This window comes from Schistocerca serialis, chromosome 3 (genome assembly GCF_023864345.2).
Source record: "Schistocerca serialis cubense isolate TAMUIC-IGC-003099 chromosome 3, iqSchSeri2.2, whole genome shotgun sequence".
Classification (NCBI taxonomy): Eukaryota; Metazoa; Arthropoda; class Insecta; order Orthoptera; family Acrididae; genus Schistocerca; species Schistocerca serialis.
The window spans coordinates 605,604,202-605,624,170 of NC_064640.1; the positions used below are offsets into that span (position 1 = coordinate 605,604,202).

A 19,969-nucleotide genomic window follows, 5' to 3' on the forward strand; every position below is an offset into this window, starting at 1 on the left:
GTTACAAGAAATCAAATAGACAATGTGATTAAAAATGTGTGCCACACATCAGACACTATTGAAAGGCGACAAATGAAGAGACAGATCATTACTTAGATTGTGTCAGATATAAACAGAAGATAGATATGGCAAGAAACAAAAAAGTAGGGGAAAAGAGAAACACAATAACGAAACTCTCCAAATTAAATAAAAGCAGGAAGAACACAGAAAGACACTGGATGAGATTCTCAAGACAAGAAAGAACACAGGAAAGGAATGGGATGTGAAAACTAAATGGGAGGTACTGAAAATGGCCATCAGCATAGTCACGGAAGGAATACAGGGGAGGGCAGAATACAAAAGAACAGGGAAATGGTTCAACAAGGAGTGCTCATCAATACTCAAAGGGAGAAATGAAGCAAGGCAAAGAATGCTGCCAAAGAAAATAAGACTAGCAGTGGAAAACAATAGAGAGAAGAGGCAAAGAGCAGATAAGTTATGTAGGATGAAGAAAAGGCAGAATAAATGGAGGAACATATAACAGTTGGATGAAATGAGGGACAATAATGAGACATGGAAGTTCTATGAAAAACCTACAGAAATGACAAAAGGATTTCAACATAGAGTAGTTTTCTGTAAGGATAACTGGAGACAAAAGTAAACTTTTGGGAAGATCGCAACAGTATTTTACTGAGCTACTTGATGGAAAATGGGGGAAGTAAATGGGAGGAGAGCTTGAATGAGGAAAAGGAGGAACCAGAACTGGAATTAGAATTTTAAGCGGGGAAACAGGAACTCAAACCACCAGACTTACAGGAAGTGAAGAATGCAATCAAAAACTTAAAGAATAATAAAGCAGCAGGAGAAGATGGCACAGATGCTGAATTACCAAAATTTGGGGGAAAGACAATGGAGTAGGGTGTTAATGAATTGAGATATGAAATAGTGATAAAGAAAGAAATGTCAAAGTATTGGTATAGGAGATAATCTGCTGAATACATAAGAAAGGTTATGAGGCAGAATGTAGCAATTACCACAGGATTACTCTCTTAGATACAATGTATAAGATGTTTAGTAAGATTTTAGCCTCACAGAATGCTGGCTGGAAAGGATACTAGGGAATTAACAGGTTAGATTAGGAAGAAATAAATCCACAATTAACCACATATTTTTACTGAGAGAAATGTTAGAGAAATTTTATGAATATGACACACAACTTCATCATTTGAAACTTTCTGGCAAATTAAAACTGTGTGCCAGACCAAAAATCAAACACAAGACTTTTGCCTTTCATGGGCAAGTGCTCTACTGATATACCCAAGCATGACTCACAACCCACTTTCACAGCTTTACTTCTGCCAGTACCTCATCTCCTACCTGTCAGAGTCGTGAGTCATGCTTGGGTAGCTCAATCGGTAGAGCACTTGTCCACGAAAGGCAAATTCCCCAAGTATGACTCTCCGTCCAGCACACAGTTCAATCTGCCAGGAAGTTTCATATCAGCGCACATTTACTGCAGAGTGAAAAATTAATTCTGGAACTTCACCAGGTGTACACTGATTTTAAACAAGCACAGCTTAGACATGAATACAATTTTCCAAGACATGAAAGATTTTAGAATCCTGCTAAAATTTGGGATATCATTCAAAATGATAATGAAAAGTAACAGTTTGCAAGGTCAGAATAGAACAAGAACTGTCAAGAGAGGTTCCTGTAGGGAGGTGCCTGCAGCAGGCAGTTGTGGTCTCTGCACTTTTCTTTAACTTAGCACTAGAGAAGGTAATTCGGCAGATGCCAACAAACCAAGGGAGAACAATGTTTAATCGGCAGATGCAGCTGGTATATATGCTGATGATGTAGCATTAATTGCAAGGAATATCAGAGCTTTGAAAAGTAATTATATTGCTTTAGAAGGAGCAGTGCGAAAGTTAGAACGGGCAGTGAATATAGGCAAAAACAAAGTATATGATGATGGGAGATCCTGGTAGGGATAGAGGAGAGACTGCAATAAAAATAAATGGGAATGATTATCAAACAATAGAAGAGTTTAAAAGTTTAGATTCAACAATAACAGAAGATAACAGAACAGCAGTAGAAATTCGAGAAAGAGCAGGAAGTGGAAACCAATGTCATTATTCCTTGCAGAATATATTCAAGTTCAAAAATGTTAGTAGGAATGCAAAAATCAAAATATATTTTCCTATATTATAACCTATAGTGATGTATGGATTGAAAGGCTGGGAGATGAGTACAAATGAAGAAGGCTGGTTACTGAGATGGGAAGGAAGATTTTGAGAAAGATATTTGGGGCAGAGAAAGAGGAAGAAATCTGGAAAATAAGTCCAAATGCAGAACTACAGACACTTTTTGGACAGGTGAATATTGTAGTGGAAATCAAGCAAGGAAGAATAAGATGGGCTGGTCATGCACTGGGAATGCCAGATACTCTGAGTATTATGAAAGCATATATAGGAAAGCTCCCAAGGAGAAGGAGAAGAGGAAGACCCAGGAAAAGGTGGCCTGAAGATATGGAGGAGGATCTCAAAGCAATGGGAGGCAGAAATTAGAGAAGAAAAGCAATGGACTGAGAAGAATGGAGGGAGATGACAAAGGAAACCAAGGTTCTACAAGGACTGTAGCACTGACCAGTAAGTATATGGTTAGGTGTGATAAGGACAGCTAGAACACAGATTTTACGACATGTTAAAAGCTGCTCCTAATTTCCCACTCTTACATTACTAGAAATAAATATTGCCTAAGTAGTAAATCTATTTAGCACCCACTAATTTTAACATCATGCCAAACAGCTTTTATCACTAAGAAATAAAGATCAAAGCACTCTGCACAAGGCTGCCAGAAGCACCATGTGACTTATTCAATCCCCAATAGTTGTCCTCCCGTCATTATGACCCTCAAAAGTGTTTTACTTTATTCTGTCTTAAAAAATGTTCTTTCCTGCTCCACATAGTATGGACAAATGTTTAAATTCTTTGGACTCACATTAACACATGTAGGAAACCATAATAAATATATAGGGTTATACATGAATTATGACACTTTTACAACATGCTTTTGTATTAATTTTGTAACAATGATGTTACTTATTACCAGTGGGAATGTGGATCTGACGAGATGGGATGACTCCATTGGCCATATGAAGATTATCTCCAGGCAATAGTGGCCCTGTCTGGTGCACATTAACCTGTCGAGACTGCGGAGAGGTATGAGAACGCCTTGCTACAGAAAAACAATGACAGAAGGTGAACATAAATTAAGTTTCTTTCTGAAATAAAATACATTTCCAAATGCATTATATCAAATACTTTTAAGTGCAGAATATTACCAGGTTTACAAGTTTGAAATGCACATTTCAGACAACATATGTTGAACCACTGCAGTTTGTGTTATAAAGATTTGACACTGCACCATTTTGTTGTGTCATCAACAAGTGTCACATGTGCACAAATGATAAATTGGAAAAGTGTGTGCACAGTGATGTGCTGTTGTGTTCAATATGTCGAAATTTATACTGAACAAAGAGCATTCAAGGACAGCATTAATTTTTTGTTTTCATTTGAAAAAACTGCTGCTGAATCATACCAATTACTTTGAGAAGCTTATGGTGAACATGCTTATGTTTTTTATGTTATACTTTCTGACACATTCCACACCCAAGAGAATCATCTCATTTTTGGGTCTATGTAACGAAAACTGAATCTAATGCAATCTAGCTAAAACACTGATCTTACAACTGGTTCTCCCATGGCATGATCACTGTAGCGTTACCTTTATCCACTTTAAGTACTATGCTATCCATGTCTGCTCCTACATTACAGAGGGCTACCCTCTACACAGATGAAACATTACTCTTTGTGGAGTGCCTCTCCTCAACACTCTGCAAGACTCCTCACTAATTAACTCTGTTGCAACTTGTGTAAGAAAGCGAACAGCCTCCTTGATGAAGCTAACGAAGTCCACCAGTCATGGTGAAAGAGGTGTACAAGACAAATTAACACATCATACCAACACAGATACAGTTTTGTCATCATAGATTTCCCCTTTAAAAATTGATAATAGATCATCAAGCACAAACTCTCTGTGGCACTTACATTCCAAGTCACTAAAAAATTTACTACCTGTTCGGTGTTGGTCCAGTTTGCCTTGGCCCACCCCCAAGACAATTAAGAGATGTTCAGTAACAGCACACCTGATGGCTCGAAAGAAATAAGTATGCGTCTGCGTTCCTGTTCCACGGTGCACTCCTAAATTGTAAGTGTCATTTGCCCTATATAAGATCTTCCACAGTCACAAAATCCTGTAAATGTCTACCTTATGCAGCAGTATCAAGTCATCTTTGATGGTACCACAAGGACTGAGGCTGCATGTAAGCTGTCATCTTGAAGGCATCATCCTCATTGTTGTTTTGTCTGTAGCACCCTCTGAATCTCATGAGAGAAATAGCCACACATCAAACTTTTGGGACACCATCATTTAGTAATCAGTGGAAATACAACTGTTTTTGGATCTTATTAATCAGGGTGGCATCCAGCTGGACAGTGCATGCTGTATGTAGCTGACGTCCAGCTCAAAGCTAAAAGAGAAAGGGTGACTGATCTGATATTAATAAAGGAAACTTCACCACGTAGCAACATATATACTTGCAACAGAGGCACATGCACTCAAGTAACATGTGCATACCCACCTACAAATGCACCATGCATGTGCCACCTGGGTCTTAAACAGATGAGCTTGGTATACCTTCACTAGCGTACAACTGAAGATGGCCAGAAGAATGTGACAAAATATTACAGCAGAAAGTTTCTAACATCCAGCAGTTCACTCAAAACTTCACAGAAGTATTTAGCATTTTTCATGAATGGAGTTATAAATTCATTTTAGTTTCCTTGTAATATTCCGTAACTTATATCTGTGCTCCTTCAATGTAAATTTGATTTCCTTTTGGCTTTGCAAAAGTAGTTTCTCTGGCAACCATTGCAAGGAAAATAGCAATATGATTGAATCAACTGACAAAAAAATTGAGCATACAAACACAATTACCAAAATTACTAGCTATAATACCCAAAAAGATAGTAAAAATTCACCTTTATGTTGCTTCCTTGCTTCAAGTTTTTCAAATAATACAGTCTTTACCAAAGAAGCCTCTTCCTCATTAGCAAAGTTGAACCCAACCATACAATCCTGAAATTAAAATAACCAACATTACTTGACGAGTCTCAAAAAACAAATTTCTTGACAACATCGTTAGATTCCTTAACATTTTTCTTTCTGCTGATGGTCCTGCAAAAGAAAATTAAAGACTTTCACATCAGTTACCTAAAAGACACCACTGTTCTACACTCATGAACATCTGAACTAGAGATATTTATCAAACAACTTGTTGTACCTTACTTTCACCCTGATGATGGCACATGCCATGACTGGACACTCTGAGACACTCAAAGCATTGGGAAGTCATTCTAATGCATAACCACTAAACAACATCGACAATTCAGATAGATTGTTGAAGTTGGGCTCAAAGCACTCGCAATCTTGCATGATGGCTTCCCAGATGGAGTTCAGAAAACTGAACAGATCACACAACCACCCTCCCTCAGATCACTGAACACTTAATCAAAACAGTCTGAAACAATCAGGAAGTGATGGAGTTGTGGACTGTTATGCTGAAAGTAGAGGTCACTTGTAGAGTGCAGTAAGTGAACAAACAGACACACATGCTTGAAAAGTTGGTTCCTCTATCATACCAGAGTGAGGGATGATAGAAGATTTATCAGGGGCTCCATCTCATTATGTGTTAATATCACCCATGCAAAAATGTCTACCTGGATAATGCCACAAGCTGCGATGCTTACAACATGGTACAGTGCTTAGCATGGCTGGCTGGCATGCTGTGGGTCACCAGTTCAAACTCAACCACCAGCAATTACTTGTTATTTAGTACAGATCAGTTCTGGAAGGTTCTTGAAATACCTTATGTTTTTAATGGTCATATACTCTAGAATATTCAATGTTTGTATAAATACCAACATTCTGGAGTACTTGATATTTGTATAAACTGCTGCACTCTCCATCCACTAGTTCAGTCCTGTTCTGACCACACACTGGTGTCAGTAATAAATGTGCTTTCAGTTCTACTTCTTGTACTTAACTGACAACGCCCCCTTCAGATTTGGACTTGATTGTGTTTTTGACATGACAATATTGCCTTGTTGGAAACTGAGATGTATGGAGTCACACTAATGTGTCCTGTGACTCATCAATCCTAGCAACTTTTCATCATGTTCACACACACAGTGCCCATGCTCATCTTTTTGTCCTGTGATGTAATAAGGTAAGCAGAGGTACATGTATGCCTTGTAAACAGATTATTATTGTTGTTGTTGGTGGTGGTGGTGGTGGTGGTGGTGGTGGTGGTGGTGGTCAACATAGTTAGTGAGTGGTGTGCTGCACTGTGAATCAACTAGTTGCTCTTATCATGATTATCTAGAGCAATCCCAGTTGTCCACATTTTGTAGCCCTTTATAACTAACTATGGCAACTATCTCTGGCAGCAAGGGTTTCCTCCAAACTGAGATATTCACCTCATCTTGGCCCACTGGAATGTCATCATACCAATGTTTACGTAAGACCTGAGGTTAGATGTCCAACAAATCAGACATAACTATCTGGTCACAATAAAATGTGAAAATATTACACATCTACATCTACTTCTAAACTCTGGCAGTCACTTTACTGTGTGGGGTGGAGGGTACTTTGTGTACCATGGCCGTTTCCCCCTTTTCCTGTTCCAGCTGTGAATGGTTCTTAGGTAGCACACTCACTGATAAGTCTCTGTGTGAGCTCAAATCTCTCCAAGCTTGCCTTCACAGATTTGCAATGTTTTGCTGTTTTTCAATCTCGCGTTAGGGAAGGTAATGCGAGAGATGTAATCTAATGAACTCTCAGAGGAGTCCAGACCAGGGATATGTCAACAATACAGTGCTACTATCTGGATCACAAGAAGAATTAGGGGAAATGGCTGACATTCTGGAAACAAAAGCAAGGAAAATTGGACTTCAAATCAATTGCGACAAGATGGAATACATGGTTCTATACTGTAGACATAATGAAACTCAAGAACCACTTCCACCCTTACAGACAACTGAAGGTTCTTATTGTCAAGTCAGGGAATTCAAATATCTGGGCACAGGATTCAGAGATGAAACATCCAGTAAAATGGAAATACAGGCATGACTACAGGCAGGTAATCGCTGTTACTACAGCCTTAATGCTCACCTCAAAACCAGAAGTTTGTCAAGACATTTCAAAATAAACATCTACAAAATGCTCCTACAGCCAGTAGTACTATACGGATGTGCCACCTGGAGTACAACCAAGCAAGATATGAACAGACTGATGATATTTTAAAAGAAAGTCCTTCAGAAGATTTTTGGCCCAGTTTACAACAATGAGAATGAAAAATGGAGGAGTCATCACAATACAGAGTTGTATGATATTTACGACGAGCCAAGCATCGTGGCTATAATGAAGACACGACTACTCCAGTGGGCAGGGCATGTTGCTCGAATGCAGGACAACTGATGACCGAAAACTGTACTCAACATCAAGCCAACCGGCAGAAGGCCCATAGGAAGACCTAGAACTCAATGGAGTGACTGCATATCTAAAAGACTTTAAAGAGAGTGGGACTACTGGAAGGATGGCAGAAAGGAGCTGAAGACAGGCTGAAATGCAGTCAATCTCTCAAAGCAGCGTGCGGTGCGTTGGGCCTGATCACATAAAGTAAAAGAAAGAAAGTAAGTAAGTGTTTTGCTGTACCGCCAGAAATAGGTTTGTGTAATGTCACGAGTCCTGAACTGGGATTGTCTTATAGAATCAAACCAAGCACGCACCATGTTGATTTACATGTTTGTGAAGGTATAGGGACACATTTTATGGCTTTTGTATTTATACACAGTTGTAACTGATGCACCACATTAAAGATCTCTCCAAAAAGCATCCTTTTTTTGGTAAGATTTGTTGTGCAAAAATACCAGGAAACGTGATATTGCTGGGTAACAAGTAACAGGAGTACAAAGACTGCTTCATTATTGTAGCGAAAAAACTGTTTTAGAGATGAAACCAGCAAGCTTTTGAGAAATACGAAGGGACAAATACTTCAGGCAGAGGTAAAGGAAATACTGAAACTCAATGTGTTGCACCTTCAAACTAATCTAACAAGTCTTATGACCACAAAATCATTGCAAGTCAGCTGTCACATCCCTATATTCTCCTTTCAACCTTCACAGGCTAATGATGAACTCTATTAATACTGACATGGCAAACAGTCTGTGTACACCTGGAATGGCCACATCTCAGCTGTGTAGATATTTTGAAGGGATACAAATCCCTTCCTAATTTGGTGGAGAACCAACTTTCCATACAGGAGGAAATGTGGATATTGTTAAATATGTGATGTTCTGATCAAGGCAGATTTTCTTGTGTGTTCGAATGTAGACTCCACACAGCCGTTTTCACACTATAGTGAAGAGGTGAAATGGCAACAGATTGTCTCAGAAGAGAACATTAAAGTTATGACAATATATTCTTCTGAAGGCTGTAGAGCTATTTTTTATTTAATCAATTCAAATTTTTATGTCTGACATACATGTTTCTTTCTTTAAATAATGTAATTAAGCGTGATGTTGAAGTAGATAAATGTAATCTAATTAGTAGGTTTATCTTCATTTTCAACATAGCACTGTAAAACAAACAATAAGCTGTCAGAAGCTAATACAAAAACTGGAAAAAAATAATCCAAAATTGGAAATTTTACTCGCCAATTAACTGGGTCTCCAGACTAATTACAAAATATAGACACGGAGAACTGTGAAGAATCTGTAAACAATTTTGAACACACTGATCATTTTGTTCAAATACCAGATTTCGGCTCTACACTTTTAAGAATAACTACTGCAAATCTGATTTCTTTGCCACAAAAGGTAAATCTGTTTCATACCAAAATCAGTGCCGTAGGTTAGGGTTACCACACGTCCGCATTTGTGTGGACACGTTCTCATTTTCGACATTTAATGTAGCATCCACATATATTTTTACGATTTCTACTACTGTCTGCATTTCTTAGTTTAGGGAATTAAGATGATTTGATTTTTGTTTCCATCTCGTATCATACACAATTTATATAACGGGTGATCAAAAAGTCAGTATAAATTTGAAAACTTAATAAACCACGGAATAATGTAGATAGAGAGGTAAAAATTGACACACATGCTTGGAATGACATGGGGTTTTATTAGAACCAAAAAAAAGAACAAAGTATTGCTAGACGCGTGAAAGATATCTTGCACGCGTTTGGTGATGATCGTGTGCTCAGCCGCCATTTTCGTCATGCTTGGCCTCCCAGGTCCCCAGACCTCAGTCCGTGTGATTATTGGCTTTCGGGCTACCCGAAGTCTCAAGTGTATCGCGATCGACCGCACATCTCTAGGGATGCTGAAAGACAACATCCGATGCCAATGCCTCACCATAACTCTGGACATGCTTTACAGTGCTGTTCAGAACATTATTCCTCAACTACAGCTATTGTTGAGGAATGATGGTGGACATATTGAGCATTTCCTGTAAAGATCATCATCTTTGGTTTGTCTTAGTTTGTTATGCTAATTATTGCTATTCTGATCAGATGAAGTGCCATCTATCCGACAGTTTTAGAACGTTTGTATTTTTTTGGTTCTAATAAAACCCCATGTCATTCCAAGCATGTGCAAATTTATACTGACTTTTTGATCACCCGGTACTTTTTACGTAGTAACTGAATTACACCATTTGTTATTTGCTTACAATCAATTTCTTACGTTAAAAAAATTCAGAGCCCATATGATGGAAAATCTGAACCAAGCCATAAGAAATGATGCAAGTACATTGAGTCATGTAGTAGTGAGGAACAGTTTAGTGAATTAATTAAAACTTCTTTCTTTCTTCTCTGCAGTGCCAGCCCATAACACTTGTGTTGAGATGTTGTTCTCCTTGTTACAGGCGAAGTGTACAAAGGAAAGAAATAGATCGACAACTGAATCTGTAAAACTGATTGCAATGCTGAAATTTAATTGCAAAGACTTTTTAAATATCTGTGTGAACAAAATGAACTTTTGGAAAAGATTCGTTCCAACAAAAAATGTGGATAGGAAATGGGCTCTAAAGTAAGTTAGGGTATGTGTAATATTTTTATTTTTCTGTTTCTTATGCACTAAATTTAAAATATGGAAAGAGTGCTCTTTTTTCATCCTAAAATTTGAAAGTGTCCTTTTTGCATTCCAAAATATCGTACCCCTGCCACAGGTTAAAACTGTTAAATAACGGAAAAAATCTTAAAACTAAATGGGGACTGAACTACAGACTTAGTCTGACACTTATATACTCAGCCACCAAGCCACACTGTTCACACACAATTTACTTCCCAATTATAAATGCAATAGTATTTTCACAGAAAATACTTCCCTATGTGGCATGTAAAGTACATCATGACATACAGTGTGAAAGTCTGCTCACTCTTTTTCGTCATGGCCTTTTTTGATATTCCCAGAATTATTTATTCACAGTTCACTAACGGGTAACTCTGCATTCACTGGCCAGTTCTACATCAGTAAAATGACCACCTTCTCTATTTTCTCTGGCTGTCCTCCAAGTTACAAGATGCCTACTATGATAGTATCATAGACAACTGGAGGGAATGCACTAGTCAGAAACTCTAACTCTCCAATTAACCTGATTTTATGGCCAACTCTAATATACAAACAAGGAGCACTGTGACATTTTTGTGAAAGACCTTGGATTCTCTTACTATTTTGCTCAATCAGAGCAAAAGCTGGTTTGAAAAATAAAGATAACACAAAGCTCAAGGCAAACATGTGAACAGGAATGGCAAAAAACACAACTTACAACTAAAGGTCACAAACAGGTCAGTAAATTATCCACAGGAATTAGCAAATTTTGATAATGAAAATTTTTGGAGTGTTGCAAAAAAGTTATAACAAAAATAGCAACAAACGGAGCTTCTGTAAAAGATTATTCGGCAAGTCACTGACCACCACAATTGAAGTCAATAAGACACACCTTGGTTTTGCCACATGTTAAAGACACTCACCAAAGCACTCCTCGAACACCCAACAAGTCACATGCAGTTTCTCAGATGCTCATGCCAAGCCTCTGGACAATTACAATCTGCCCTTGGTCAAACTAAAATAGATTTCATGCTTTCCCCATCCTACACACGGACAGTATGCTCACTGATATAAATGCATCGTGCGTTTGTGTAACTAGCGGTCATTCCTTGCCAGGTGATGCCACTATCGCCTGGACAGGTTTATATCGATAGTAGGTCACTGGTCATAATGTTCTGGTTCATCAGTGTATGTCAGAACTGTTCCGATTTCTCCACTTGGCATTCCATTTTCTAGTGTATACAGCTCCACTCACTATCTCAAAATGACAATATGTAAACTCAAACAGCAATAGTGAACAACAAATAAAAAATGACAGTCGATAAATAAACCCATAGCAACCGGACTACCAACACGCAATAGAAAAATGCTACGAACTTATGCACCAACCTAACACTTTTCCATGAAATCGAACATGAAACCAATGGCAAAATAACAATGTTAGATGAAAAGTAGAGCAAGGAATTACAGTTGTCTGCTCATTGGATAAAAAAATGAGAGCAAGCCACTCTATAACGCAATAAAACCACAAACCTAAGGGTTTGGGCTGGAGTCTAGACAAATCACGAAATTTTAAGGTGAGTACCACATTCTTCTCTGTCTGCTAAAATAGATGGCAGCTCCCCACGAAAATTTACTGGTACCCTGCTGTCAGAATAGCTACACATTGTTAAAATATTAAGTACTGAAATGTGTATGCTACTTGCAATACAAATTGGGTGATCTGAGTGCTCTGCCACAGGCCATTCAATGCCTGTCATGCTGATGAAAAGACTTGTACTCTTCATTACAACATTAATAGGGTGCCACCCATCTCTTTCTGAAATCCCCCAAATGGCTTATATTGGTTGGTTGTTCGATTTAGCAGAACTGTTGATGGAGTTCATTGACTGTTGCCAGAATCTCTTTTTGCTCTCCATAATTATACAACAGCCTTTTGTTTCCACCATCTGAGAGGTTGTAATCAGATGGCATTTGAATTTCCACAGAGTTGCACATCTGTTCCTTACTGCAGAGTGGTAATCTTCGTTTTATTGAATGATGAGTGGTCATCATGGCTGACCCAAAAACTTAAGCATGCATGCATTGACGGTGTGGTGGATTGTTTTGGGGATATGATCCACATAACCGTGGACTATGTGTCTACATTCACACACTAACAGTTGGCTGTGTAATGTCCATTTTGCCTTTCTTAGCACCTATCTAGGCAACATCCTTTCATGTTCACCACAAAGGAGAAATGGTTCTGGGCAGAACAGAATTATCAGTATGAAATGTCTGTACTCTTCAACTGCTGATTAAGCCCTTCCCACACATTTTTCAGTTGTCTCCAAAAGTTGTGCACACACTCCTCAGAAGATACACATCCATCTACAAACCACTGGTTCACTCACTGCCTCGAGCCAGAAATATTTCAGTCATTTGACAGTGAATGTCTGCTAAACATGGGTTTTGTGTATTTAAGAATTTAATCACTGGCAAATCTCACATGTAATCACTGTTTTTATCTTGCTCACCTGCATTAACACGTCACCTCTTGTATACAACTCTCAACACAATTTAGTACATTACTTGTAAAAACAACAAATCTTTTCATTGAAGATATGAGAGCCACAAAGCGAAGTAGCATTTATCTCCCGCATACCTTACTGATGATAAAAAATTGCACAAGTAAATGAAACAATGTCACAACAATTGTAAACAAGAGACTCACACATTTAAACTGATGAATGACTTGAGTTATCATAGTGACATTAAAAATTAATTATACTGTAATTAATGTCATGCAGGAAGGAAATTATTTGTGTAGTCATCAAAGCATTGGAAATTAGCTTACCTCGCCTTCAAAAGAATGCAAAAATGGTCTCAGTGTCTTGTAGTCAAACCCCTTATAAACTTCATGCTCCCACACCATCTGCTTTCTTGTTAAGCAATATAATCTAAAGAAGTAAGACTTCCGTGAATTGTCTTTCACAAGGCACAAGACACCAGCATCATATTTTCTCCAAGACGAGTGATCCGGTGGATCTGACACAAACAACTGGATGACGGCAGATGCCAATGCCTGAAAGTGAAAATCCTGATGTAAATGTCTCACCATGTTCACTGAAGGCAGTTCACACCAAATATGAACTGTTATCTGTGAACTAATTAAAACTTCAAACCATAAGGAAGTAGTATTATATCACTGACAAGAAGTTTAATAATTCAGTAATGTTTAATAATAAATGATGATTTAATATTACACAGTAATTATTTTACAATATCATGCTAAAACCAATTTCTTGGGATAGGTAATCTAGTTTCAAGAGTACGTTTAATGCACACAGATTTCTATCTACAGGCAGCCAATTGCCATAATCTGCTGCAAACTGTGGGTATTTCAGAATTCTGACATGCACAGCATATATTTCAAATTGTGGTAGTTTGGGCAGGGGGAGTGCAAATTGGGACATCTTTGATTTGGGTCCTAGAAAAATGAGTATTATTTTTGTCAAATTTCCTGACATCAGTATCACAATGAATCGATGGTTCAAACACTAAAGATTACATACAAAATTTGTAACTTAAAAAATGGCCATAATCCATAAAATGCATCAGTAGTATAGTAACCCACACATTACTACACCACCACTACAGCCGCACTGCATGGCACATTCAAGTAGTGCACCGTTCAACTGCTTCAGGCACTTCCACCTGAGACTGCCAAGTGGAGACAGTGCAGCAGTTGCCTGCAGCATGAAGGCAGCTGCCCCTGGTGGGTGAGTACCCTTCATATTGTCTTGCACTAGTTCCAGCGAGTCTCCTTGTAAATGCTACCAAACTGTAATGTTTTGATTATGTTATGCATGTCACGCCGTGACTCAAATAAAAGTTTTTGGTTTTTCATAACCAAATATCTTACTGTTATGACAAAGAAGGAGAACACATTTAGTACTTTTGGGCCATCCCTATGTGTGTGTGTGTGTGTGTGTGTGTGTGTGTGTGTGTGTGAGAGAGAGAGAGAGAGAGAGAGAGAGAGAGAGAGAGAGAGAGAGAGAGCTCAACTTCCACTTTGAACACAAAGGTACTTTAGATGGGCCTCCATCAATCACTTACATTCATACTTTCAATGGAAACTACACTAACGTCAGAAATTCTTCTCATAGTTCCAAGACTAGTCTGACATTCATTTACCATTTATAATCCAAGAGTGCAAATCCACCACAAATTGTGACAACCCTCAAACTGGCCTAACACATGCATTTGCACTCCCCCCTCACACACACACACACACACACACACACACACACACACACACACACACACCATCAGCCCACTGGACAACAAATTTTTAGCAACGATTGTCAAAAAGTAAATAATAAAATGGTGAGTCGTATGTGTAAGAAAGCAGTTTACCACATGTCCCATATCTTACATTCATCAACTGTATTGGTACCACCATATTAAGGTCACAGTGGGGACAAAGTGCGACAAATCAGTGGTGCTCATACCTTTACTCTAACATTATCTGAGCATTACTGTAGAGATGTGTATGCCAGTTTCACTGCTCTATCTGCTTGCTGCACGAGTGTGTGAGATTAATGAAATTGAACTTTCAAGCTATATTTGATCAATGCTGTCCACATGGATTTGCAATTAGTTTCTATCTGCCTTTTTAATCATTTCTCTAAGTATTTTTGCTTCTCCTAGTTCAATGTTTAACTCATTATCAAGGATATGTTAGCTCTGCTACATTTAAAGTTATTGCCTCTTTTATTTTAGTGGTCCAGTCAGAGTTGCTCAAGTTATATCCGTTTCTGAACACTGCATTTATACACATACAATTTTGCCCAAATCTTGAAGCACCATTTTCCAAAATATGATACACAAGTTCTTTCCCTTCTCCTGACTTGACACCTTTCCAGTTTACTTTGAACTGTTAGGATCACACCCTTATAATAGCTATCATTTTTACACCAATTCACCTACAGTGCAGTCTCATACTGCTCTACACATTCATTTTCTGTCTTCTGACAGTTATTCAGTGACAACACCCCAATTTCATTACATTGTATTCATAATGGCCTGTTGATAGAAACTCCCCACTTTCATTACATTGTACTCATAATGGCCTGTTGAAAGAATTTAACTTCTGCACCCACTTCATATACCTACAAACACCAAGAGACAATAATTTAAGAGATGATGCACACAGCAGTACACACACACACAAAATTTCATATTACACAACATCACTTTTTTCCATTTTTTTCACTCCCACAACTGAGAGAGTAGTCAAAGTGCTTCATTAATCCTTTGAGTACGAGTGGTTTCTGCTCGAACCATTTATTTTTATTTGAAGTCCCAGTGCCTTTCACATGAAACCACTGATGTTATTGCAACTCAAATACCTCTAGTTGTACATTGAGGTGTTTCTGAGAATGCAGTGAATTGTAGCAGACATTTACGGCATTCAAAGCAACAGTCAGCACGGAGATTGGGCTACATGATTGTAGGAGATAGTACCCCCCCCCGCCCCTTTCTTTTTGTGATCGTGCTGAGTAGGCCATTGACAGTAAAAGTAAGTATACCTTACATTAATGTAATGTAAATTTGAGACTGAACTACTGCTTTTATGAGTAGTTTTGAAATGAAACCACCAAGGCAGTATGTACTTTTGATATTAATTTATAAAATTTTAGGTCCATTTTTGCTTGATATTTTGGACTACAGTTTCTTTTCAGCACTCTGAGTTCATGGGATTACTTCTACGGAAAATATGAAATTGCTTTCAAATATAGCAAATGAAATTATGGATGGTTGAAAACTGTACCCCATTGGTCCTAAAGTGAAACCACCTCATCAAAACTGACTCTTTACTTTTCACCAATTTCTCCTTGTATTCTTTGCTCACTATGATAATAGCCTAAAGGTTAATATTGTGAAAATTTTAAAATTATTTTCCAATGTGAAACCACCACTTTAAAACAATTAATTACTTACTTACTTTTTGTCAATTTCTTTTCTTGAAATGTCACTCTACTAAATATTACTGATTACTTTCCACAGGTAATTTATCTTATTTCCATTATAGTTGTGAAAGTTGAGTTTCTCCCAGCATATAAAATGTTCAAACAACAGCCAGGTGATGTCCTCAGCAACTGCCAACATTTCGACAGGCGAACATCCTTTCATTTTAAAGGCACAAATGCAGTGAGTGAGAACCATGCAAGGAAATTTAAACCCTGGGTAGACAAAGCTACACTAAAATAAAACCACCCACCCACACAAACTAGTGCCACCACAAAACTAATGACAATCAACATCAGACATTACTGACATGAATATTAATTGACCCACGGGTGAGCTCTGCTGTGGGACCAAGGCGACTAGGCGACTGCAGGATTTCAAGCATAATTTAAGCAAAAACTTCCATCTCTACCAGTACCAAGCCAATATTCTGCACAGTATATTTGCTCTGCTACTGTCAGTATGTGAGATGCTTACATTCTATATACCGGGTGATCAAAAAGCCAGTATAAATTTAAAAACTGAATAAACCACAGAATAATGTAGATAGAGAAGTAAAAAGAGAGGTAAAAATTGACACACATGCTTGGAATGACATGGGGTTTTATTAGGAAAAAAAAGTTCACAAAATGTCCGACAGATGGCGCTGGACAGCAAAATGTCAGTGACTGCACATGACAATTTTGTATAAAAGGAGCTGTAATGAGAGAGAGAATCATATGCGCCAGCAGTCACAGCATGTTGACATTACCTGAAAAGGTGCTTTTAGTGAAGCTGTATTATCAGAATGGGGAATGTGTGAGTTCAGCGTTACGATACTATCGCCATAGGAGGGTATTCGAATGGGCAAAGGTCCGTTGACAAATGCAGCTGTGGCGAGAATGATTTCGAAGTTTGAAGCCACGATAGACCCTGTAGTGGCCGACCGAGCACAAGGCGTAATGCTGCTGAGACAGTTCAGGAAGAAATGGAGACTGTAGCGGGTTCATCTATGCACAGGGAAGTCAGCGTTTGTGCAGGTGCACTGGCATTCCACACACTACTGTTTGGTTGGCACTAAGGCGTACCCTCCGATGCTATCCATACAAAATCCATCGGCATCATGAACTGTTACCTGGTGATTTAGTAAAGCGGAGGGCATTTGCGGTGTGGGCGTTTCAAAAGATGGTGGAAGATGACGATTGGTAGAATAACGTGTTGTGGACCGACAAAGCTCATTTCAAGCTCCGAGGGTCTGTCAACGTCCACAACTGCAGAATTTTGGCTACCGAAAATCCTAGAACTGTCGTGGAAACTCCATAAAGCTCATTTCATGCTCCGAGGGTCTGTCAACGGCCACAACTGCACAATTTTGGTTACTGAAAATCCTAGAACTGTCGTGGAAACTCCATTGCATGACGAGAAAGTCATGGTATGGGTTGGATTTACCACATCTACTGTTATCGGGCCTTTTTTTCTTCGAGGAAATACGTGATTCTGGTTTTGTAACTGCTACCGTGACGGGTGAGAGGTACTCCGATATGTTACAGAACCGCATCATCCCCAGCCTGGCTGATAAACACTTGCTGGAACGTACAATGTTTATGCAGGATGGCGCCCCACCCCAAATTGCTAGACGCGTGAAAGATTTCTTGCACGCGTCGTTTGGTGATGATCGTGTGCTCAGCCTCCCAGGTCCCCAGACCTCAGTCCGTGCGATTATTGGCTTTGGGCATACCTAAAGTCGCAAGTGTATTGTGATCGACCATCTCTAGGGATGCTGAATGACAACAACCGATGCCAATACCTCACCGTAACTCCCGACATGCTTTACATTGCTGTTCCCAACATTATTCCTCGACTACAGCTATTGTTGAGGAATGATGGTGGACATATTGTGCATTTCCTGTAAAGATCATCATCTTTGTTTTGTCTTACTTTGTTATGCTAATTATTGCTATTCTGATCAGATGAAGCGCCATCTGTCGGACATTTTTTGAACTTTTGTATTTTTTTGTTCTAATAAAACCCCATGTCATTCCAAGCATTTGTGTCAATTTGTACCTCTCTATCTACATTATTCCGTGATTTATTCAGTTTTCAAATTTATACTGACTTTTTGATCACCCGGTATTTGTCCTCCAAAGTCCTGATTGTCCGATCAATGTATGTCACACACAACTGAAAGGGGTACAGTAGACACCTGCCTTACACAAACTAAATCATCCTTCACAGATCCTAAAAGAGCCCTAACCTTACACAATCGTTGAAACACACACTTCACACCGTGTTTCTGTAGTTGTATTGGAAATGCCATATACTTAGGTGCTACCTGGCTGTTTTCATCAATCACCAAATTCACTATTTGTTTATACAATGGCTACAGCACACAACATTACAAATAGAGGTAATGGTAACATCTATTTCCTCCTGTATTTTAGTTTTTCCATCAATGTGACTAACCATTCATTTACTCTTTCATTAATTCATTCCTTCTCAAGCAGTGTTCAATACATTCCATGAAGAGGAACCACCACGAGTGCACATGAGTCAAAAGACATGGCTACACAAAGCGACAGTAACAAACTATAGATTATACTCCCACAATGGACAGCTCAAGTCTACCAAATATCACATTTTACAAGTGCGGTTAGTGCTCAACGCCTGATAAAAGTGCTACATACCATACACCTGTTTCCCAGCATCCTGTGTACCTGAGCATTTTCTTCCCGTGTAAGCAGGAGTGAACATCGTTGTTCAAGCGACATTGATCCAGATTTCATTACCTTTCTTCAGTTTGCAGACCCTATAAAAGAAAAGAAAAAACGAACAAACATTAATTGAATTCTCTCTTACTGTTGGGTAGAACATTATTAATTGTTACGAAAGGAGCAACAACACTTAATGTCCTACAGCTATTTTTATTTGCAAATACTATTTATAAACTCTCTCACCCTGCCCATTTCCCACTCAAATAGCCACAATTATTTATATCGAATTTCTTCTTTTTTACATTTTTATTCATTTAATGTATTCAGCATCCACACTTGTGAATATCTTCCTTAACATAAACGCAAAAAGTTTCTTTTTTTTTCCATTTGGTTTCAGTAAAATAAATATTCCTAAGAAAGAAGTACTGACTACAAACTATGAATGCCACTTTCCCAGAAAATGTGATTCATAGCAAATTAACTTTCTTCTCAAGTTGAATGGGCAGCACCTAGGTCAAGGTCTATAAATTTGACACACACACACACACACACACACACACACACACACACACACAGTAGTGTTTTTCTGTTTCGTGCGAAGTTCAAATTATGTAAAACAGGATGAGAACTTCAAAAACTACATTGGACTCCAACATGTTATTAGTGTTAGCAACTACTCCAACACAAATGCCTGCCAGAGCTAAACAAAAGAAAACAAGTTGCACTTAAAGTATTCACTACACAACATTATGTAAGCCAACATGTGCACACCTTGTACGGAATCTGAAAGCTGTATGAGACATTAATTTGCCATTAACACTTTATCTTATGATTAAAGAGATGTTAAAGTAATAGATAGAACGAAGTCAGAAGAGATACTGTTTCCACAGCCTTCAGTAGACCAAGTTTTTTCTTTTTTTTTTTTAAAAAAAAAAAAAAAAAAAAAAAAAGGGGGGGGGGGGGGGGGAAGGTGCAATCAATCTATGCCATAAAAACTAATTGATCATGTCTCCTTTGTAACACAATTCTGTGAACAATAGAAAACACTTC

The 19,969-nt window shown here is 38.4% G+C and overlaps 1 protein-coding gene across 1 annotated transcript in view; it reads right to left on the reverse strand.

The window, feature by feature from the left end:
• The window catches only part of LOC126470488 (neural Wiskott-Aldrich syndrome protein-like), a 102,065-nt gene that overhangs the window by 71,968 nt on the left and 10,128 nt on the right, over positions 1 to 19,969 (reverse strand). Inside the window, exons 2-5 of the mRNA XM_050098358.1 lie at positions 18,893 to 19,014; positions 13,054 to 13,281; positions 5,082 to 5,178; positions 3,088 to 3,216 (exon numbers count right to left, since the gene is read on the reverse strand). Of these exons, the coding sequence (XP_049954315.1) occupies positions 3,088 to 3,216; positions 5,082 to 5,178; positions 13,054 to 13,281; positions 18,893 to 18,991 (553 nt within the window). The 5' untranslated portion in view covers positions 18,992 to 19,014. The remainder of the gene's footprint in view (positions 1 to 3,087; positions 3,217 to 5,081; positions 5,179 to 13,053; positions 13,282 to 18,892; positions 19,015 to 19,969) is intronic.